The sequence below is a fragment of the Coenobita brevimanus genome, chromosome 51, assembly GCF_032717465.1.
Source record: "Coenobita brevimanus isolate Jiangsu-jjx chromosome 51, ASM3271746v2, whole genome shotgun sequence".
NCBI classification, from domain to species: Eukaryota; Metazoa; Arthropoda; class Malacostraca; order Decapoda; family Coenobitidae; genus Coenobita; species Coenobita brevimanus.
This window is the reverse complement of record NC_137004.1, coordinates 4,895,939-4,915,250: the sequence shown is the minus strand read 5'-3', so window position 1 is coordinate 4,915,250 and position 19,312 is coordinate 4,895,939. Positions and strand designations below refer to the sequence as shown.

The window sequence follows — 19,312 nt, the reverse complement described above, 5'->3', positions numbered from 1 at the left end:
TATGTTGTTATGCTAACGTTATGCCAAGTTATGCTAATGTTATGTTGTTACTATGTTATTAAGGTCAAAGGTCATCCTCCAATCCTTAATTACAGTAAGTCACGGTAGTTTGGTCACCGGTCCCTGTATACTGAAGGACATTATGAAACAGGCTGCTATCAGTTCTCTCTCTCTCTCTCTCTCTCTCTCTCTGGCCACTACACATCGATGGGGTTAACACTGGACTGCTTGCTATAGTTAATGTAGTTCTCTTTTTTTCTTTCCTCTCTCCCCCCCTCTCTCTCTCTCTCTCTCTCTCTGCTAATCCCTTGTCAAGTTCTTATTAAGGCTGCTGATTGGTCAAAATTTGGGCCAATCAGAAAACAGTCATGGAGGTCGCTTTCATGGAGGGGAGGGGGAGGAGGTGGGGGAGGGGAAGGGAGAGGGAGAGAGAAGGGGGTAAAAGAGGGAGGCAGGAAAAGGGGCAGGGAGGAGAAAGGAAGTGAGGGTGGAGGAGTTCAGAGGAGGGGGAGTGGCGGGGGGTATGGAGAGGGGTGGAAGAGGGATAGGGGGGAGAGGATGAGGGAAGAGGGCGGGGAGTGGGGTGGGAGAACGATGGGGGACGGAGGGGGGAGAGTAGGTGGGAGGAGGAGAGAGTCGGGAGGGGGGGAGGGGTGGGAGGAGGAGAGAGTCGGGAGGAGGGGAGGGGGACGGGGAGATGGGTCAGGATGGAGGGGGGAAAGAGGGAGCGACACGACAGGAGGGGAGGGGAGGGGAGAAGGGCTGTGGGGAGGGGAGGCAGACAGGTGTAGGCGGTAATTCTGTGTAATCAGGATGAGAGGTGAGAATGAGGGGAGAGAAATGATGAAAATGGCAGGTGAGAAAATGAGAAGAAAATCATGAAGAAGGAAAAGACGAAGAAAATTATGGATGACGAAAGGTGAGGAAAATTAGACAAAGGAAAATAAGAAAGGAAAAAATGGGATGAGGAAAATGAGGAATGGAAAATAAGTGATGAGGAAAAGGAGGAAAGGAATGTGAAGGGTGATGATAATGAGAGGTGAGGAAGATGAGGGGAAGGGGAAATGAGTAAGAATAATAAGAGGTGGGGAAATGAAGGGAGGAATATATATTAAGGTACTAAACAGTGAGGAGTATGAGGGACGAGGAAGATGTGTGGAGAGGAAAGTGAGCTGTGACAAAAATGGAAGTGAATAACAAGAAGAGTAAATAATTGAATGGGGAAAAAAATTACATGACGAAAACAAAAATCAAATTAAGCGAGAAATAAAGCTCAGAAAAGCCCCAGGGAGCGCATACCCCCGCCAACGCCATTAAAATTTACGACTGACCACTATGTTCCTCTTTTCCACCAGACGGATACTTTTACGGTCTCAGTGTCAGTTAAGTCTACGGTCTTGGTTTGCCCGTTTATACAATTTCAGAGGCCGCATACCTCCGCCAATAAAATTTACGATTTATTCCTGCATCCCGACTCGTATCCATGTCAAAATCTAATAACCTCTTCCTCGACCCACTGCCCACCTATCCACCAGGTTTTATTGAAATCCGATTACAACTTTCTGAGATTTCTTGGATACAGTCACACACACTCACACGGATGAATACATAACCTCTGTCTTACTCCCTTGGTGGTGGTAAAAATGAGGTAAAAAAAAAAAAGGGTTAAAAAAAGAAAGGGGAATAATCACGAGGAAAATGGTCAGGAAAGGCAATGAAAATTAAGAAACTGAAAAATTATGAAAAAAGAAGCAAAGGAAATGATGAAATGTAGAAATAAGGAAAATATTAATTCAGGAAAATGGAATGAATAATAAAAGAGGTCATTATATATGTGAGGAAAAGGAGACGTAAGAAAGTAAGAAAACCAAGAATGATTTGAGGAAAATGAGTCAAGATGTGAAGCAATGGAGCAAAAAAAAAAAAAAAAAGTGCAAAGAAGATAAATTATGAGAAAAAAAGTAAGAAATGAATACAGATAATGGAGAATAAGAACACAGGGAGTGAGGAAAGTAAGGACGAAAGGTGAGGGAAATGAGTCAAGGGGAGAATGAAGAAAATGAAAGAGAAATGCGAATCAATAAATGGGCAAAGAAAATGGGGGTTAAGAAAACAATATGAGGAAACTAAGGACGACAGAGGAGGAAAATGAGTCAAGGGGTGAGTGAAGAAAATGAGTGAGCAGTGCAAATGAGCAGTGATAATAAAATTGATAATAATAATGAAGGTAGGGAAGGATATTACTGAAGGGAATTCCAGTGTTAAAAACGTATCGTGGTCTCGTTTTCATTCACATTATATTCCATTAAAGCCAAACTATTTTATTCTGGTTTATCATAAAAGACTGAGTGTAATTATCCCCGTTTTTGCTGTAACTTGGCCCAGATTTCGTCCTTTTTGCGGCTTATTTCACGTAACTCAGTGGCAGAAAGTACGACAGCTCTACATCCTTTCCAAAGCACTTCCTCGTGACTAGCATCATATTCCAGTAATTCACTGCTACAGTTTAGCACTCAAAGATGGCAATTTTATGGCAAGTTAACGTAAAAAGTATATTAGTATTAACCTTCACATCGTCAGAACAACTCTAGTAATGTTTTAGCTAAAATTAGACGATTATACCCTGCTGAGACTAAGGCGGTTAAGTAACGCGTTTAAGGAAGCTCCCTAACACCTCCTCCTTACCGATCTATTTTTGGTTACGGCTGGCTAATAAAGTTTCGACATTTATTCATACAGAGAATGGTTTAAGTAACACGGAAGAGGGCGGTAAGCTCTAATATGCAAAAAACATCGCTTAGGAAGAGGTGTTAGGGAACTTCCTTAACCGACGGATATATGGGCCTGAGTGTTTATGCTTGTACCATTAACCCTCTCCTGGTCGGAACAACTCTAGTAATCTATTCCAGCTCACGTTACAAGATACAATTAAACTGAGAGTGAATGTGGAAGCCTAGGAGTGTTAATATTGAATCTATAAACTACCCAAGTACTCTATTCCAGCTGGTATTCTATTCCAGTTAACACCAGACGATTTTATTCAGCTGGGAGTGAGTCATAGGAGCCTGAGAGTGTCAATTTTGAGCGGCCCCATGTGATCAGATGAACACAACATACTAATCCAATTACACTCGGACCCTCTACACTCGCACTACCCTCTACCCTTCCTTTTTCTTGTGTCCTCCCTTTCTCCCCTCTCCTCCCCACCTCCCTCCCTCTTCCACTCCTCCCCCTGCCCTCTCTCTCTCCCATCTCTCACTTCCTTCATTTCTTTCCTTTCCTCTCTCCGCCTCTCTCCTTCTCCTCTCCTCCGACTGTCTCCCTTTCCCGGATCCCCCTTCCATCACTCCCACCTTTCCTCCAACTTTTCTCACTTCACTTCCTCTCCTTCCCTCACTCCCTCCTTTCCTCTGACATCCCTTCATTTCCCCCTCCCCCTCTTTTCTCACTCTGTTCCCTCCCTCTCTCCCCCCACCTTCTTTCCTCAACCTTCCCTCCCTTCTCCTCCCCCACTCGTCCATCTCTAAGACCACACATAGCATCAATCTCACACCACACTTACCCCATATATCACGCCCTCTTATCTTCAACAATCTATCACCACCACCACCACCACCACCACCACCATCATCATCATCATTATCAACATCAGCAGCAGCAGCATCTTCCGTACATTCACTCCTACGTATGATCCAGTAATGCTATAATATTACACTCCTAAAATAATCTCGCACTTGAAGAGGAAAATTATTACCCATGTGCACTTTTGGCGACGGTTAAAAAGAAAAAAAAGGAGAAAAAAAATACAATAGAAGACCAAGATACAAGACAAAAATAAACAAATAAATAAATAAATAAGTGGATTCTGGTGATAGTAGGGCAAAGGACAAGGAAACACAGGTATCTCTAATTAAATACCTGTCAAGACTTACCTATGGTCATGATACTCTCTCCACTCTAACTTGGCCCAGATTTTCGTCCTTTTGCAGTTTATTTCACGTAACTTAGCGGCAGAATAAGACAATGCTATGGCTCTACATCCTCTCCATGGCACTTCTTCATGACTAGCACACATCTTAGGGTTTTAATTTACTGATACAACTCTGCACTCAAGATGGATAGACTGCAATTTTTGGCCAAGTTAGAGTAAAAAGGGTATAGTAATGTACCGCTCAGTATTTATGTGCCAGTAAGGTATAATTAACCTGATATTTAATAGCTTTCCCCCTGGTTAATGTGTCCTTCTTAACTACAGTAATAATTAGGACACAATATAAATACTCTTCAATAATTTTCCGACTTAAATGCATGACTAATTATATAAGTACTGATAAAGGGGTCATTAGGGGACGGGAGGAGCAATGAACAAGAGCAAATAATATCGCTTCCCTCATAATGTAAACAACTGTCCTTCCCTTGCCTTACCTCAGCTTAAAGAGGCTGAGATCTGTACAGCACACCTAACAATAACTCTGTACTAAAAAAATCTATAACAAAACCAGGCACTATTTTACAAGTTCTAGTATTACTCTGCAGATAAGGTGACAAAAAATATGAACCGCTGCAAAAACGCAATATGAGGGTCGGTATAATAAAAAAAAATGTAGGTTATAAAATTAAAATGCAGTAATACTTTAGGAGGGAGGGGGGAACTGAAAAAAAAAAAAATTGTGAGCTGACCTGCGTGGTAATGAGACAATTCATACTCACTAAGAAAAAAAAAAATCGCTACCCTTGTGGTGTGATACAATATGAAACACAGACCAAAGATTCTGAACAATTAGCGGCACAAAATGAACAGAGTTTCACTTTTACGAATCATTTCAAAACTCATCGCTCCCAGGGGTAACGGGTAATTTTTCGCGGTTACCTGAGACGCACAGGTAATAAGTAATATGTACAGTAAATAGTGTGGTAGTAACTTCAGCAGCTTAAGTAGACTATTGTTGAAGTAGTTTACATTATTCTCGACTAGGTTTACCCACTGGAGGCTGTATAATTCTCTTTCTCTCTCTCTCTCTCTCTCTCTCTCTCTCTCTCTCTCTCCCAGCACCTCCAATCATCTTACTGGACGAGCTATTGAATTTTTTTTTTTAATTATGATTTTGTGGGTAACTCAGATATCATTACCATTTATTATTCACACACACACACACACACACACACACACACACACACGAACAGGTAAACTCAAATAACCCACATGAAATAAAAGCAGAGAACAAGAATCAGTGGATGGCCATTTTCCCATTGGTGTGGTGGTGGTGGTGGTGGTGGTGGATGTGGTGGTGGTGGTGGTGGTGGTGGATGTGGTGGAGGTGGTAGGGGGTGTCTGTGAGCGCTATGGCGATGCAAACAATCAAAATGCAAATGAAGACTTACAGACTCGCCCTTCAATACCATCTGCCCAAACAATATTAATTTACATGCATAACTTGTCGACAAATTCACGTTCGGTAAATGAAAGGACTAGGAACGCTGAATACAAGACAATGATTTTTTTGGTTGCCAGGATAGTAGTAGTAGTAGTAGTTGAAGCAGTAGCAGTAGTAGTAACAGTCGTAGCAGTAGTAATAATGGTAGTAGTAGTAGTAGTAGTAGTAGTAGAAATAGTAGTAGTTGTAGAAGTAGTAGTACTTGTGCTGACTTCAATAGAACAATTAGGTGACGCCATAGCGGAGAAAGTTAACCCCTTCAGTCCGACGATGTATTTTACTTGTTCTGTTCTTACTACAAGATTTTATGTACCTTAAGCTAGACTTCTTGATGAGGCGGTAAGATACAGCCTCTCGACCTGATGGATTTAGAGATAACCTGTTCACTAACCCCTTCGAGATGCCTCCCGTAATCTAAGTAAAATCGTCTAGTAGCAAGGAGAATAAAGTAAGTCATAGGATTGAAGGGACTGATCTAGGTGTAATTTCTCACAGGTGTACTTGTTACCTTGAGCCACCATGAGCAAAATGTGTGTTCAAAGCAGGGAAAAAAATAAACATGAGATTCTAACGGGACACGTACAGTACACATATCAGAGGGTCAGCCAGGGCAACACGGCAGCCAGAGATGGTGAACGAGGAAGCGGTAGGCAGAGACAAATAAAATGAAGCCCATAAATAACTTCAACTGACTCCAAAATAACGAAGTTGCTAATGATTAGGAGTTCGTTTAGGGGATACGTCATTCTCTATACCTTTTTTACTTTAACCTGGCCTAAAACTGCCATCTCTCCATCTAAAATGCTGAGCTGTAACAGTAAATTCACATCAGAATTATAACGCTAGTCACAAAGAAGTGTTATGGAATGGAAAGAGCCGAATTATCGACTTTTTCTGCCACTCTCGAATGTGAAATAAGCTAAAAAAAAACAAAAAAACAAAGACGATTATCTGAACCAAGTTAAGATGAAAAAACTATAAAACAGGAGTTGGGAGGGAAGAGGGATGGGAAGAGAAGTGGGGAGATGCTGTTTTTATAGAGGGATGGGGAGAGGAGTGGGGAGATGCTGTTTTTATATCGGAGTCCAATATTTTCGCGACATAAAACTAGGCTACAACTTTCATCAAATATTTATGAGCAACAAAAGTAGGGAACACACAAAGTTTCGAAGATAACATACCAATACCCTTAAAAGAAAAACACAACAACAAACACTAAACCACCAAAAGTTGTGTTTGAGACTGTGCTTTCGACTTGCAAGACGGGGTGGCTATCAATTATTAAGCTGTGAAGGTATGAAAGATATAAAGCTTCGAACATGCCACTCCTTCACGAAAAAAAGCCAAACTCGAGAAGTATTTTGTGACAAGCGCTAAGACACCAAAAGATGTGCCTGTAAGACTGTGCTTCCGGCTTGCATGACGGGGCGATGATCAACTCCCGATATTACGTGATGAAGTCTTTGCATTGTCCAGAACTTGTATGGAGAGCACAAAGAATTTCACTCACACAAACATCTGGAAAACTTTGTGCTGTCGGCTGCAAGGCTGGGGTCAATGGGAAGGGGGGAGGATACAAGAAACGTGTGTGTGTGTGTGTGTGTGTGTGTGTGTGTGTGTGTGTGTGTGTGTGTGTGTGTGTGTGTGTGTGTGTGTGTGTGTGTGTGTGTGTGTGTGTGTGTGTGTGTGTGTGTGTGTGTGTGTGTGTGTGTGTGTGTGTGTGTGTGTGTGTGTGTGTGTGTGTGTGTGTGTGTGTGTGTGTGTGTGTGTGTGTGTGTGTGTGTGTGTGTGTGTGTGTGTGTGTGTGTGTGTGTGTGTGTGTGTGTGTGTGTGTGTGTGTGTGTGTGTGTGTGTGTGTGTGTGTGTGTGTGTGTGTGTGTGTGTGTGTGTGTGTGTGTGTGTGTGTGTGTGTGTGTGTGTGTGTGTGTGTGTGTGTGTGTGTGTGTGTGTGTGTGTGTGTGTGTGTGTGTGTGTGTGTGTGTGTGTGTGTGTGTGTGTGTGTGTGTGTGTGTGTGTGTGTGTGTGTGTGTGTGTGTGTGTGTGTGTGTGTGTGTGTGTGTGTGTGTGTGTGTGTGTGTGTGTGTGTGTGTGTGTGTGTGTGTGTGTGTGTGTGTGTGTGTGTGTGTGTGTGTGTGTGTGTGTGTGTGTGTGTGTGTGTGTGTGTGTGTGTGTGTGTGTGTGTGTGTGTGTGTGTGTGTGTGTGTGTGTGTGTGTGTGTGTGTGTGTGTGTGTGTGTGTGTGTGTGTGTGTGTGTGTGTGTGTGTGTGTGTGTGTGTGTGTGTGTGTGTGTGTGTGTGTGTGTGTGTGTGTGTGTGTGTGTGTGTGTGTGTGTGTGTGTGTGTGTAAACTAAATCGCTAAAAATGAGGTACTACGAAGCCTGTGCCACCTGGAAATGGGGCCACAAATGCATCAACATGGCAGCAGGCGTCCCCCTCTCTGTTTACGATAGTGTCTCTACTTTCCACCCGCTATACGACGAACCACGCATCAACGCCACACCTCATTTCCGGCTCAGGTAAAAGGCCGATCGCTAACCTACACATCGCCTTCCCGGTCTAAGTAATGGAGGTAACTTGTGGCCGGGGAGGGAAATTAATCTAGTTAGCACCCGGTTATTGGCTTAGGGGGTGCCAAGATGAGCCAAAAAAATCAGAGAACGATAAAAACGCAAAACTTTCTGAAAGAGATGGAGCGGCGGACGAGCCCATAAATTAATCCAGAACGACCCTGTGAGAAAACTTTTTGGAAGGCTATGGGGTGAAAATTTTTAAGGACTATACATTATCTAACTCTTACCTACTTGAAGGAAATGTGTGAGAGACTTAGGAGGCCTGTATCACATCAGTTAAGGAGCTACAGTTTACTTAGGACCTTACGGGGAAAAATGGTCTTCCTCATCTGCAACTCATATCATCAGTAATTTTAGCTCCATAACATCGAACAATTTCACTTTTGCTGGTACTGCAAATCCTAACAGTTTTAATTTTGCTGGTATAGGATTTTTTTTTTTTTTTAACTGAAAGTTAGCCTAAAAACAAACCCTTGAAGTTTCTCACACATTCCCAGGTCATCATCCAGTGTGTGTGTGTGTGTGTGTGTGTGTGTGTGTGTGTGTGTGGAGTGATTCCCTTACCTTTTAACCCTTCAATCCGATGACGCATCTTTTTACTTTATTCTCACCATCCCCAGACGATTATATTCAGATTATGAGATTTTTCGAACACAAGAGGAGAGAGACAGCCTTCATCAACTCCATCACTACTGTAAATCTGTCTTAAGCTAAATGAAGTAGTCTGACGTTCACTAAGAAATCGTCGTCCTTCGTCTGCGAGACAATCCCTTCCGTACGGAGATGGACCACGGAAGCAAGCCGCCCGACACTGAAATCCCCAGAATTTACAAATGACCCTCGCCAGGCATGACGTATACACGCTCTGAGGTGGATTATATGCTTTGGGGGGAGTCTCAGGGGGGCGAAGATCCCTAGATTGGTTTTCACGCCCCCCTCCCTTCAGTCAGGGTACCGCGCATGCGTAGTGTGGTGTGGGGTGGCTACTGCTCAGATTGTTCCTATGAAAATCTCTTACAGTTTTATATTTCTTAGTGTCAGAGTGTGGGCGTACTGATGAGTACCGTTTCAAAATACACTCTGTTACTCCCAAGTATTCAAAGCACATTTTATCTACCTATCTATATCTATCTGTCTATATATCTATTTATCTTACGTCTGTCTACTTTCAACACAAAATCAACCTGTTACTTTTTAACACCTTACTGTTTTAACACAAGTTCTTAAATTTGGCTCTCTGCTAATTATTCAGCTATTTTTTCTTGGAGGGATAAACTTCCGGGTTCCTAGCCTCTAGTTCCTTCTTCCTTGCATAAAAAAATACTGTTTCAGCATAAATTCTTTCTATATGTCACTCCTTGAACACAAATTACATGCCTCTAATACTGATTCAAAACAAATTCTGCGTCTCTATTATTTGAACATCGATTCCAATATTTTACCTAGTCAGACGCCTTACTCCCGAAGAGGGTGGCCAAGAACAAATCGCCTCCACGTCACCCTCCTGTCCTCCAATATTAAGCTGCACTCCCTACAACTCATACCACTATCATTCATGTACCTCTCCATCACGTCTCCCCACCTTATCCTGTCTGTCTGTCTGTCTGTCTGTCTGTCTCTCTGATTCACTCAAACACCCCTCGTCAATCTTTCACTTTCCCTTCGCTGCATATGGCCAAACCATCTCAGGGGACTCCATCCAACTTGGTAAGGTTAAACTAAGATTGCAACCTATCGCATCAGAAACACCAGCTTAGTAATAAATAATAAATAAATAAATAAATAAATATGATGAGATATATATAAAAACACAATCTGTAATAATAATAAAAACTAAGGAACTAGGATGAAAAGAACAAACTAGTTAATAGATTCCTAAAATAATAATAATAATAACAATAATAATAATAATAATAATAACACTTCAGCTATCAATAACCTCATAACAAGAGCCAACAGAGCCCAACAGACAACAGGCCATTAACGGAAAAACCCACAAGAGTAATGATAATAATGAATCAGGTTATTTTTTCTCTCTCTCAGTAACGACCTCTGTTAATCTGTGTGGGTTGTGGTCTCTCTCTCTCTCTCTTTCTCTCTCTCTCTCTCTCTCTCTCTCTCTCACATACGGGACGGGGAGGGGCTGCCTGTTTGGATATCATTTAACTCAGACTCTTACCAATTAATGCTTTTTTCTAAGTGACTTTGGAGGTTTCTTAACACATTTTCTCTAGCGACTTATTCTACCCGTAACACATCTACCCTACCGATTTTTTTATTACCATAACTACAGCGCATCGTTCTGTATAATATTAACACAAACTACATTAATAACGATGCAAAGAACACACCTCAACACTTCTTTCCTAGCGATTTATTTTGTGCATTATCATCCCTACAGCGTTATCTTTTAATATGATACTGATGCAAACTGGAAAAAATATAAATAACATAAATATGATTGTAAGGGTGTAATGTATTAAATAAATCGCAAAGGAGAAGGTGCTACGAAGCCTCCTCTCACGCCAAAATAAGGCCCTTAATCTCAGCTAAATAATTACAGTACTGTTATTACAGCTTTATATATTGTTACTAATAATGTTGTTGCTTCCTTTATTATTATCAATTACTCACACTAGCATTACTGTTACAATTATTATTAAAAGATCTGTACCTGTGAATTTCATATAAACACACACACACACACACACACACACACACACACACACACACACACACACACACACAAAACTTGAAATCATACCAAAACACACCAACACCAGCCTTTCTCCTACCAACGTTGTCCTTCCAACTGCGGAACGTAATTTTGGTGGCATAGGGGACTCGTGGCATCCGTTCTTTAGCGATTTATTTTGCATATTACTGCATACAAATAACTCTCTTGTAAATATTTTCCTTAGCTTTATATTCACACAGCTTGCATCTATAAGGCACAAGAGGCCATCGAAATGAAATGCAGAGAATAAATTGCTACGGAGGAGGTGGCACGTCATCACAAAGGTCACTTGGAATAAACCCTCGTTCTCAATCTACCTCTCCATCTCCTCCCACCACCAACAAAATATATGTCTACTCACTTGATATCCTCCCATGTCTCGTCGCCGAAGTTCCTCACCACCAACTGCTCGATAGCATAGTTCACGAAGCCGTACTGAAAGGCAGGAGGGAAAGGAAATAAGTGGCTGGAGCGGTAAACAAGAAGGGAGGTAGAAATAGCAGGACAGTCCCCCCTTCAACTCTTTAGATCGCAGTGGCCATCTACCTTAATGATCTTGCGAAGTAGATAGGCATAACAACGAAAGGAGAGATTGGCATTTATTAGGTCGCGTCCACACCAAATGCTTGCTGACGCGGGCGGTTGCGGGCAGGGGTTCTGTGTGTTGGGATGGGAAGAAAGGAAGTGGTGTGTGTTGGGGTGGGAAGAGGGGGAGTGGTGTGTGTTGGGGTGGGAAGAGAGGGAGTAGTGTGTGTTGGGGTGGGAAGGGAAGGGGTGGTGTGTGTTGGGGTGGGAAGGGAGGTTGTGCTGTGTGTGTGTTAGGGAGGAAAGGAGGCGAGTGGTGTGTGCTGGGGAGGGGACGGGATGGTGTGTGTTGGGGTGAAGAGGGAGGGAGTGGTGTGTGTTGGGGTGGGAAGGGAGGAAGTGGTGTGTGTAGGTGAAGGAAGGGAGGGTGTGTCAGGGCAAACAGGAAGGAAGTGATGTGTTTGGATAGGGAGGGGCAAAGGGAGGCAGAGGGGTGTGTCTGGATGGGTATGAGGGATAGTGAGCAGATAAAGTAAATTGGTAAAGTGTGTGTGTGTGTGTGTGTGTGTGTGTGTGTGTGCCACATATCACACCGCTTTACATGTCACTAATTTGACACTAGTACCCACCGTCCAAACTAAATAAATGCTAGGGCTGTCTCATTCAGATCTGGTGTCTTGGTATTAAAGGAAGTGTTTTTATATGTCTTTGGGTCTTGCAGAAAATCAGTAGAACCTGCATTAACGAAAATCAATTCCTCAATCTGTTTCCTGCCCCGAACTTGGACTGAACTCAGGTCAAAATAAACAAGGCGACCTCTTTACACGCTCTGGTGAAGTAAGTGGATCAACGAGTAAATGAGTAGGTGGAGTGAGAGGGGGTAGGGTGCGTGGCGAAGAAGAGGAGAGTGGGAGTGGGAAGCCAATGGGGAGTGGGGAAAGAGTGAATACGACAGGTAGAGAGAAGTTTTGCGTGAGAAAAACAAACAAACAAACTTGAGTGACAGGGGAGAGGAAGGGAGGAGGACAGCCGGTATGTATGTATGTATGTAGGTAGGTAGGTAGGTAAGTAGGTGGGTAGGTAGTTAGATCCTTATGTAGGTAGAAGTCTTGCATGAGATGAAAGCATGAGTGGAGTGGAAACGAAAAGTGAGTTCGCAAGCCTGCCGATATATATGCATGTATGTATTATGAACGTATTATATTTGCATGAATGTATGTATGTGTGTGTGTATGTATGTAGCTATATCAAAATGTTTTTACCACTTATACAAATTTGGGTGGGTAAGATCCAGACACAGAAAAATGAAAAGATAATTCCATTTGATGCGGTTAAGTATTCCAACATCTTACTCTGGGAAGACGGGGAACGAACTGCAGGAAAAGCCGTAGTGAGAGGCGTTTTGTAGTATACTAATTATTTTACACAGTTCTGATCCGATTTTTGCCAAACGTGGTGAACGGGTTAACGTTAGCCAAGGGACAGACCTACTGTTTATGAGAGGTCACACGGAAATGTCAGCTTTCTCCTCTGAGACGATTTAAACCAACTTGAAGGAAAGGTTCAGGATAAGCCAAGGATGAAGGGATTCAGCCTGTGTCAACTGTAGATTACTAATTCTAATGTTTATCCTCTATTATGCTTGCCGCGCTAACTTTTAAATACAGTACGTAAAATGGAATAAAAGGTTGGAAGTTTGCAAAGAGCCACTTCCAAGGAAAATTAACGCTATAATCACAGTGCATTCAGTTCAAGATTCCTGGACAAACTGTATTTCAAGACTGGAGGTCATAGGCTGGTGGAAAGATAGACAGAAGAAGATTATTTCAGAGCTGATCAGTTGTGCACATGAAAAACTGAGAATATCCGAAAACTCTTGTACTTTAAACCTGGGTAGATAGCATTAAATAGACAACAATACTACAACACACACACACACACACACACACACACACACACACACACACACACACATACACACTCCCTTCACAGATACACTAGGTCCCACTTCCTCTCCCACACCTTTCTCTTCACCCCTCTTCCCCTGGTCTTGATATATGCATGAATTCAGCGATGGTTTTTTTATGGTCAGTTTTGTGGTCATACTCATACGCGGTGTCCTCCATCTCGGTAGGGTCTCATGGTATACATATTTATTTTTTTTTACATCTGATTATAACTCTCTCTCTCTCTCTCTCTCTCTCTCTCTCCGTATCTCATGCACTTAACTTTTCACTCACTTTCTAGCTGTCTGTCTCCATTCATTCTCAGTTAAAATTCCTCTCTCTCTCTCTCTCTCTCTCCATATCTCATGCAATTAAATTCTCTTTCTCTTTCTAGCTGCCTCTCTCCATTCTTCCTCAATTTAAATTCCCCCTTTCTCTCTCCCTCCCTCTCTCTCTCTCTCTCTCTCTCTCTCTCTCCATATCTCATGCACTTAAATTCAGTCTCTCTTTCTAGCTGTCTGTCTCAATTCTTCCTCAATTTAAATTCCCCCTTTCTCTCTCTCTCTCTCTCTGCTTAATAAAACAACATTCCAACCGGGAAATAAATACATTTTCTTCCAGCCTCGGAATTTCGCCTTAAACCCTTCACTCCCAGGACGTGTATCTTTTTTATTTTTTAATCTATTCTTCCTATTCACCTCGCGATAGATAATTTCGAGAGCGGATAGATAGAAGGACCATCAACGCCTTTACTAATAAGCTTCCTTTTTGAGTTATTTCGTCTGACAGTAGCACAAATTAACTTTATAAAAATCATGCGGTTAAAAGGGATAATATCAGTATTTGTCGGTAATCTTGATAATCCTTAATTCTTAATATTATTTGGGTTCCCTCGAGGACGTCCCATGCTGTGTAACTTCTGAAGTGTGTGTGTGTGTGTGTGTGTGTGTGTGTGTGTGTGTGTGTGTGTGTGTGTGTGTGTGTGTGTGTGTGTGTGTGTGTGAAATAATAATAATAATAATAATAATAATAATAATAATAATAATAATATCAGTTTGTTTTCTCTCTCTCTCTCTCTCTCTCTCTCTCTCTCACACACACACACACACACACACACACACACACATGTAAACCCTGGTAATTACGCCGTACCCCAGCATCACACATCGTTAAGTACCAACCTAACCCCCTATCTTAATGAGGTGATATCCCAGTGGAATTAACGCTTACTCACACACATTACGGCTCTCTCTCTCTCTCTCTCTCTCTCTCTCTCTCTCTCTCTCTGTATGTATGTATGTACCCCTTTTTATGCATGTATGTAAATATGTATAATTAGGCAGATAGGAAACTATATGTATCTCTCTCTCTCTCTCTCTCTCTCTCTCTCTCTCACTAAACACACTTCATTAATTAAACTTGGCCCAGATTAATATTAACTCTCACGGAAGCTGTATGTTCTCACTCCCAACTAATTAAGCTGTTTGTAGCTCCTGTGGCCCACTTTCAGCTGAATAAAATCGTCTGGCGTTAGCTGGAATTGACTGCTAGAGTTGTTCCTACCTTGAGGGGGTTAATTGGGTGGGTGTTGATGATTGTGTGTGTGTGTGTGTGTGTGTGTGTGTGTGTGTGTGTGTGTGTGTGTGTGTAATTCACCGGGTGTAATTCACCGGGTGGGTCAGGATCACTTGATGGTCGTGATCGTCAGCTTTTACCCTCCCGCAAGGGAGCTGAGAGCTCATATAGTCCGATCTATGGGCAAGGCTGTGACCTTCACACACGCACACATCCATCCCCTTGCTCAAGGGGGACAGTAACCGCCCACTTCGTCAGTGAAACTTTTCGCAACCTGAGCGAGGCGCGAACTCCCGTCTACCAGATGGCAAGCGAGAACGTTACCACTGAACCAGCGAGCGGTGTGTGTGTGTGTGTGTGTGTGTGTGTGTGTGTGTGTGTGTGATAAAAACAACTCATAGGAATTTAACCAAACTTTTTTTTTCAGGCAACAAATTTATTTTCCTGGCCCACACAAAGGTAATATTTTCAGACTGACACTTTGGGGTAATTTTTAAACTCATAACTACTCTCTCTCTCTCTCTCTCTCTCCTGCAGGGTATTTTTTTTTTTTTACAAACAGTTCTGGTAATTTTTCCTAACCAAATAACAATATAATTTCTAATTCACAGCTGGGCTAATTTTTATATACATTCATAGGTATGGATTTTTCTCGCCTACAGAACGAACAGATTATTATTATTATTATTATTATTATTACTTATTATTATTATTATTATTATTCGTGGTAGCTAAATAATGAACTGACGCGTTAAGGATTGTCGTCTTTTGAGATGCGGAAGAATCTTAAGAAGCGGCCCCGTCCGTCGGTCCCTCCTAAGGACTTTCACACGTAGGGTAGGTCATTCTCGCGAAGCTCCGTACGGTACTGCATTTTTCTACTATATCTACTCTCGCTAAAGTCCCTAACATCTACTAATTAGCGATTTATTCAGGTTACGGAAGGCCATGAGAAGTGTCAATGGGTTTAGAATTACCTTATTAATGCCTTCAGACCGATTACGTATTTTTCCTTTTAATTTCGATTTTTTGTTAAATTTAGGATGAATTCTGGATGAGAGAGAAAGAGAGAGAGAGAGAGAGAGAGAGAGAGAGAGAGAGAGAGAGAGAGAGAGAGAGAGAGAGAACACGTCATCGGATTGAAAGGGTTAAGACGAAGTACTCAAGAGGCCCGTATTCTCGTCGATTAAGGAAGCTCCCTAACACCTTTTCCTTGGCGATTTATTTTTTTGTCATGATATTCCTAACAGACAGACAAACAGGTCCCGCTAGAGGCCTTTATTCCCCTGAAGTCTGTGCAGGGGTTAATAACAAAATCCCTGTCCACTAATCCTGGGGAGATTACACAACAATATATATTTTACACGGGATTACCCACTGAGGAGCTTAACACACACACACACACACACACACACACACACACACACACACACAAAGTACAGGAAGGGTTGGAGGTGTGTGTGTGTGTGTGTGTGTGTGTGTGTGTGTGTGTGTGTGTGTGTGTGTGTGTGTGTGTGTGTGTGTGTGTGTGTGTGTGTGTGTGTGTGTGTGTGTGAGAGAGAGAGAGAGAGAGAGAGAGAGAGAGAATGAGTATCCTTCTCCCCCCTCCAACTCCACTTCCCCTCCAACCAAGCCCCTCCAACTCCACTTCCCCCTCCAACTCCACTCTCCCTCCAAGTTCAACCCCCACCAACTCCCACCCCCTCCATCTCCACCCCCCCTCCACCCACCCCAACACCCTCCAAAATCACCCCCTCCAAAACCATCCCTTTAACTTTGACTGGAATGACACCAGAATGAAACTACCACATACCCAAAAATACCAAGTGTTTGCCGAGAGAGAGAGAGAGAGAGAGAGAGAGAGAGAGAGAGAGAGAGAGAGCTATGGTCGTGACAGCTACCAACTTTTCTGCCTACCCCCCGTGTGTTGCTGCCTCACCCTTTGTATTCCTGCCTCTCGCTTTGCATTCCTACCTCATACTTCTTTGTATTCCTACCTCATACCTCTCCCTTTGTATTCCTACCTATCACTCTACTCCCTCTGTATTCCTACCCATGACTTTCACTTTGCATTCCTGTCTCATACTTCTCCTTTGTATTCCTACCTCATATCTCTCCCTTTGTATTCCTACCTCATACCTCTCCTTTGTATTCCTACCTCATACCTCTCCCTTTGTATTCTTACCTACCTTACTCCTCCCTTTGTATTCCTACCTATTTCTTGGTATTCCTATCCATGCCTTTCACTTTGTACTCCTATTTCTCGTGCCTCTCCCTTTGCATTCCTCCCTCTTAAACCTTTCCCATCTAAAGACAAATAAAATTATCCATCAATTCAACCATGAATATAAGTCTATCCATCCAACTATCTATCTATCTATCTATCAATCTATCTACCTAGTGTATCTATCTATCTATCTGGCTATAAAGATCTTGATAAATCTGTAAAGAGAAGGTTGAGAGTAAATGAGGATGTGAGAAGTTAGAAGAGGAACTACAGTATGCATCTATCTATCTATCTATCGATCTATCCAACATCCATCCACATACAAGACTAATTGTATCTATTTCGCTATATAATCAACGTGAGCATATTATGAGAAAGATATGCTGGAGTATGTGGTGATACAGGAACACCATATATTAATCTATTTATCTATCTATCTGCTTAAATATTTGGCATTCTATCTATCGGTCTATCTAACCAACAATCTATTCACCCATCCACCCAACCATATACCTACCTATCCGCCTCTCTCTATCTATCTATCTATCTATCGGTCTATCTAACCAACAATCTATTCACCCATCCACCCAATCATATACCTACCTATCCGCCCCTATCTATCTATCTATCTATCTATCTATCTCTCCATCTACACCTAATATTTGTCTATTCATATATTTATCTATTCAAGAATCTATCTATCCTCATTTATACACCTGACTATAAGCGGCTCCAAGTTAATTACCTGTTTATTTATTTGTCTATCTACCTGTCCATCTATCTACTTATCCATCTATTTGCCTTTACATCTATTTATGCAAACAATCCATCCATCTATCCACACTCATAAACCCAGCTATCCACCTCTCTAGCGGCTATCAATCTATTTATCTATCTATTCAATCGCAGCGTCACCCATCTATAATTATCTATTCGTCTGTCTATCTACCTGTCTATTATAATTGTCAAAAACTATATAATTTTAAAATGTGAATATTCTATTGTGAGAAAAGCTAGGACAAAAAAACACCTGTACATTAATTGACCTACCTGTCTATCTATCTATATATCTATCTGTCTACCTCACCATCCATGTATCTATCTAGCCACACGCCTTTCTATCTATCTACGCAGCGCTTGATAAATATATACGGTAAAGCAAAGGAAAAGAACATGAAAGCGTGAAAGGGAAAGCATGTCTCGTGATAACCATTTTCTTATATCTATCTATCTATCTATCTATCTATCTACATGCCTGTCAATACACTTATACTGTATATCTATCTATCTTTTTATCTATCTACCTACCTGCCTACCTATCTATCTATCAATGAATCAATCAATATCTGTCTACATCCATCTATCTATCTATATCCATCCCTCTATTTAATCTATCAATATGTCTGTCTGTCTATATTCATCTATCAATATTCATCCATCCTTCTATCTATCTACCCATCTATCTATCTACAAAGCTGAAAAAATATACTGGGGTGCGAGGAATCTGGACAGGAACAGCACAACTCACTCTGACACATCCCAGCCTCTATGCTGATATGTATTGGTTCTCTCTCTCTCTCTCTCTCTCTCCCTCTCTCTCTCTCTCTCTCTCTCTCTCTCTCTCTCTCTCTCTCTCTCTCACGTCATTTTTGCCATATATCAATTATATTTTCCCTACATCTGTATCTATTCGTATATCAAAATTTCACCGTTCTTTTTACTGTTTCCTCCTCTCTCCTTATTACTCCCATCCTTCCTGACACTTCTACTGCTCTTTCTTCCGCTTCAGGTGCCTCGATACTGAGTGACAAGGCTAATGGTTTCCTGTAACACATAAAATCTTTTACAACGATGGGTGGTAACCATAACACCAAGTAACGGTAAAATGTGGAGCCTACTATGGTGCCCCTGTTAAATTGGTGGACACAAATGCGGCATCCATCCAGGAATCAGGCCACATTCTTCCCCGCGCCTCGCTGTGGCAAGGAGCTATCTATCACACGTGAATATTGGTTCGCTGCACGGGACGACCCTGGGCCCTGCAGGCGCGACTGATTGCCTTTGGTTCATGGGTCTGCTCGGCCAGACAGACCAGGGTTGCTCAACATCAATAACCTCTCTCTCTCTCTCTCTCTCTCTCTCTCTTAATCCTAATCTTCTGCAGTCTTCTTATCATCCCTTCCTTCAATAATGTCATTCTCTCTCTCTCTCTCTCTCTCTCTCTCTCTCTCTCAAACACACACACACACACACACACACACACACACACACACACACACACACACACACAGCATATA

The 19,312-nt window shown here is 42.0% G+C and overlaps 1 protein-coding gene across 1 annotated transcript in view; it reads right to left on the bottom strand.

Annotated features, from left to right (window-relative positions):
• Gycbeta100B (guanylate cyclase soluble subunit beta-1-like) overlaps nt 1-19,312 on the bottom strand; it is a 141,042-nt gene that overhangs the window by 100,745 nt on the left and 20,985 nt on the right. The window contains exon 2 of the mRNA XM_080272473.1: nt 11,104-11,177. Coding sequence (XP_080128599.1) covers nt 11,104-11,177 — 74 coding nt within the window. The remainder of the gene's footprint in view (nt 1-11,103; nt 11,178-19,312) is intronic.